The sequence below is a fragment of the Sorghum bicolor genome, chromosome 6 (assembly GCF_000003195.3).
Source record: "Sorghum bicolor cultivar BTx623 chromosome 6, Sorghum_bicolor_NCBIv3, whole genome shotgun sequence".
Taxonomy (NCBI): Eukaryota; Viridiplantae; Streptophyta; class Magnoliopsida; order Poales; family Poaceae; genus Sorghum; species Sorghum bicolor.
In genome coordinates this window covers 52,347,789-52,352,136 of record NC_012875.2, presented here as the reverse complement: position 1 = coordinate 52,352,136, position 4,348 = coordinate 52,347,789, and the positions used below count along the sequence as shown (strand labels likewise).

Here is a 4,348-nt window from a genome sequence, read left to right as displayed (position 1 = left end):
ATTATGTGAGAAGATGGCGAAGGCTAAGTATGCATAGTTGAGAAGCAGAGGGCGGAGAAGAGGAATAACCGAATAAGATGTACAAGGAAAGAAACGTGTCATGCTAGCAGAAATGAAATTTGTCGCCAGCCCAAACCATCCATACATATTAAACATGGATGAGTTCATGTTTTATATTTTTATTATTAGAAGTGTAAAATAAAAGCAAAAACAAAATCGGTAATAAAAATAATTACCAATTTATGACCCAAAGATATACTTATGGACTTGGTGCGTGGGTGGGTGGGGGTGGTGTCCAACAACTAAGTTTCCCAAATAGATCAATAGCAGTATTGGGACGGAGCCGTCATGGATTGAAAGAAGTCCATTTTATCTCCGCGCATAGTCTGATTTTTTCTCAAACTCTTAAACTAGACATCTTACCTCCTCAACTCTCAAAACTATTTGAATTACCTCCTTGCCCTAGTTTGAAATGGTTTTGAAGGCATTTTGTCCCTTTGTATAAAAAAATCTAATAAATACATGACAAGGCTTTTGAACCAGAAAAATGTCTCTAAGGTTCTAAAAGTTCCAAAAATCTATAGTAGATTAGGATATGACCAATCCTAAAATATTTAGAGCTTGTGAAAATAAATCCTAACTAGCATGGTTGCAACATACATTAAAGTTTAACACATTCATGCTAGTTGCAACTTATGTTTATTGTGGAGCTACCGAAAGGTGATTAGACATCAACTAGAATGCTTTAGGATTTCTCTAGATATTTCCCATTTTTCTAGAGCTAAATCTATTTTGGGAAGCTTCTAGATTTATTCTTACGAGAATCTATGTATTTTATTTGGATTTTCGTTTCCAATATATCTATAGGATTTTTCTCCAAAGTTTTAGAAGCTTAGAGACATTTTCTATGGTTTAAAAACCTTATGAAATGTATTTACTTGATTTTTTAACTAAGAAAGGACAAAACTACCTTCAAAACCACCTCAAACTAGGGAATTGAGGTACTTGGAAGGTTTTGAGAGTTCAGATTATAAAATTTCTAGTTTTAGAGTTTGGTGGGGATGAAAGTTAGACTACGGTTAAGGGAGATAAAATGGATTATTTTTCCCTGCAGATTTAACAGGCCGAACTACGGCCCAAAGGAAAACAGATCACGGTCCACCAATACAAATCCGCGCGGGAAGACGGAAATGCAGGCGGCCGTGGGCCCGGACCGTGCGGATTCCCGCGCACGAATCCTAAAGCACCCGAACCCGCGCAGCCTCCGCCTCCCCACTCCCCCAGTCCCCACTCTTATCCCCTTGGCTTCATCCGCAGCGGGAGCCGCCCTCCTCCTCGGCTCCTCGCCCGCCCCGCACGCTCGCCCACCATGCTGCTCCACCTCGTCACCTCCTCCTCCCCCCTAACCCCGGCACGCCCCTCGCCGCAGCGGCGTACGTGTGTCTCTGCGGCGGCGGTTGCAGTGACTGTGAGGTGCGCGGCCTCCTCCTCCTCGAGCACCCCGTCGTCGTCTTCATCGGAGGCTGCTGCTGCTGCCGGGCAGCGGGTGGCGAAGGTGCACAGCTATGGGGCGGTGGATTACGAGCGTCGACCTCCACTGCGTTGGAGCACCCTGTACCGGCGCATAGCTGTGGGGCACGGTGGGCGGCCCGTGGGGCGCACGCTGGGGGCCTGGGACGAGGGGGAGCGCCGCCTCGACAAATGGGAGCTCTGCCGCATCGCCAAGGAGCTCCGAAAGTTTAGGAGGTTCAACCTCGCGCTCCAGGTAGTTATACCATTGCGATCCGTTCCTCGCACCGACATATTCCCCTTCGGTTTCAGCTAGTAGTGCGACTGTTTGTTCAATGTTTTTTTTTCACCCTTCAAACAATTCGGCGGATCCCCACCTACTTAACTATATTGATCGAAACGGTTTATACATGAACCTGAAATCCAATTGAAAAATAGGTACTGTTTGAGCGGTGTAAGATCAGTAATTAGGGGTAGGAAACAATAGCTTGGTTGCCTTACCGATCTCACATATCCCTTGTCTGCTCATCCTGCGAAAATGCTTATTGATGACTAAGCCATTAGAATCTACAACATTCTTGCTGCATTTTCTGATGGCCAGTCATAAGAGTGTTATCCTTGATATTGGTCCTCATCATATTTTTCCATCACATGAACAGGTTTACGATTGGATGACAGAGCGCAGAGATAGATTTTCTCTCTCATCAAGTGACATGGCAATCCAGTTGGATCTGATTGCTAAAGTACGCGGTGTTTCACATGCTGAGAAATACTTTGATGAGCTCCCTGATGCCATGAAGGACAAGCGGACATATGGTTCCCTTCTCAATGTTTACGCCCAAGCTATGATGAAAGAGAAAACAGAAGACACATTTGAGCAAATGAGGAAAAAAGGATTTGCATCTGATACATTACCTTGTAATGTGTTGATGAATTTCTATGTGGATTCTGGGGAACCTAATGAAGTGTTGGCAATTATTGATGAGATGAAGGAAAGAAATGTTTCCTTTGATGTCTGCACTTACAACATTTGGATAAAGAGTTGCGCGGCTAAACAAGATGCTGAAGAAATGGAGCGAGTCTTTAGCCAGATGATTGCTGATGAGTCTGTTGTTGCCAATTGGACTACTTATACCACTCTGGCTAGCATGTATATTAAGCTAGGAAACTCTGAGAAGGCAGAAGAATGCTTGAAAGATGCTGAAAAGAGAACAACAGGCCGGGAGAAAAAGTGTTTTCACTATCTCATGACACTATATAGCCATCTTGGCAAGAAGGAAGAAGTTTACCGTATTTGGAACTGGTATAAGGCAACTTTCCCTATGATTCATAACCTGGGTTACCAGGAGTTACTGTCTGCTCTTGTAAGGATAGGAGATATCGAGGGAGCTGAGCTTCTATATGAGGAATGGGCATCCAAAAGCTCTAGTTTCGATCCTAAGACCATGAACATTTTATTAGCATGGTATGCTAAAGAAGGTTTGATTACAAAGGCTGAGCAAACTCTGAATCGATTTGTTGAGAAAGGTGGAAATCCCAAGCCAAACACCTGGGAAATCCTTGCCACAGCCTACATGAAGGATGATAAAATATCTGAAGCTCTGTCATGTATGGAAAAAGCCACAGCAATTAAAAGTGCAAATAAATGGAAACCAAGACCCACCAATGTTGAGAGTCTCCTGGCAAGTTTTAAGGAGAAGAATGACGCAGAAGGTGCAGACAGGTTAGTGAGTGTACTTACAAGTAGAGGATGTGCTGAGGATGAAGAATACAAGTCACTGATTAACACCTATGCTTTTGCGGGCACATAGCATGGAAAGCGTAATCGTATCATTGAATCATTGATATGATGAGTATGACACATTGAACAATCACATTACTTCACACCATGAGAACCTAATGCCCACATGAGTTCATCTGGTACAGTTACATCCATCAGACGATCAGTTGCCCCCATAGACGAAATCAGAAAAATGAGGTACATAGATCTTTCCGATCACTTGGCTTAGATAGAAATCCTCAAAATGTTTCTTAAAAAAAATCCTCAAAATGTCAACAAGAGGACACTTTGATGGCTTCTTTGTACTTCTGAGTGTATATTTACATTATTTTTGAGGATTAATCAAGCCTTCTCAGTGCAAGTAGTTATTTATCAGCAACTGGTTTAGTTTGTTTACTTTCTGTCCAGAAATTGTTTCAGTTTCTTAATTTGTACATAAACTAGATTCGATTGCTTTGCTTGATTACCTTTGAAGTCAATCGAAGGACACGAAGCTTTTTTCTCCTCGCAGTCACTTCTCGTTCTTGGGATTGAAGGGGTACTTCAATGCTCACATGTTGTCACTCTTTGACTTGACACTACTTAGTTTTACTCCGGCCCTTTGCTTCACACTCACTCTTACCTATGGCTTGCAAACTTCATAGCGCATAATTACATATATCATATGCAGCTCCTTCCTGTATGATTGGCATTTTTTTTTTACTTTGATTGCTAATTATGTTCTATATATCTTTATATCTGGATAATGGGTCAAATTCGTCGCAAGTCTCAGGACCACCACCCAGTATTCGCTCTAGTAGGTGGTGCTACTTTGCTGAGCAATCTCTATCCTTCAAAAAGGCAGCTTATTTGTCAGCAGATTGTTCACAGCAATGTGAAATAAAGCGAGGGTCACTAGAGAGTAGAGAGACTACACAAGGGTAGTTGGCAGTCACCTGATGGGCGCGTTTGCTACATCTAAATTAAAATTAAGGTGTGACAGGTAATGGTCAGATTCCATCAAAGATAGGGTAAACGAACAGTCACGATACAAGGTAAGAAACAGAATCAGTTACTCGC

At 42.6% G+C, this 4,348-nt stretch overlaps 1 protein-coding gene across 1 annotated transcript; it reads left to right on the top strand.

Moving 5' to 3' along the window:
- LOC8055940 (pentatricopeptide repeat-containing protein At1g02150) lies at positions 1,275-3,791 on the top strand. Its single transcript, XM_002448219.2, has 2 exons — positions 1,275-1,765; positions 2,169-3,791. Exons 1-2 carry the CDS (start codon positions 1,370-1,372, stop codon positions 3,318-3,320), a joined length of 1,548 nt encoding a protein of 515 aa, XP_002448264.1. The 5' UTR covers positions 1,275-1,369; the 3' UTR covers positions 3,321-3,791.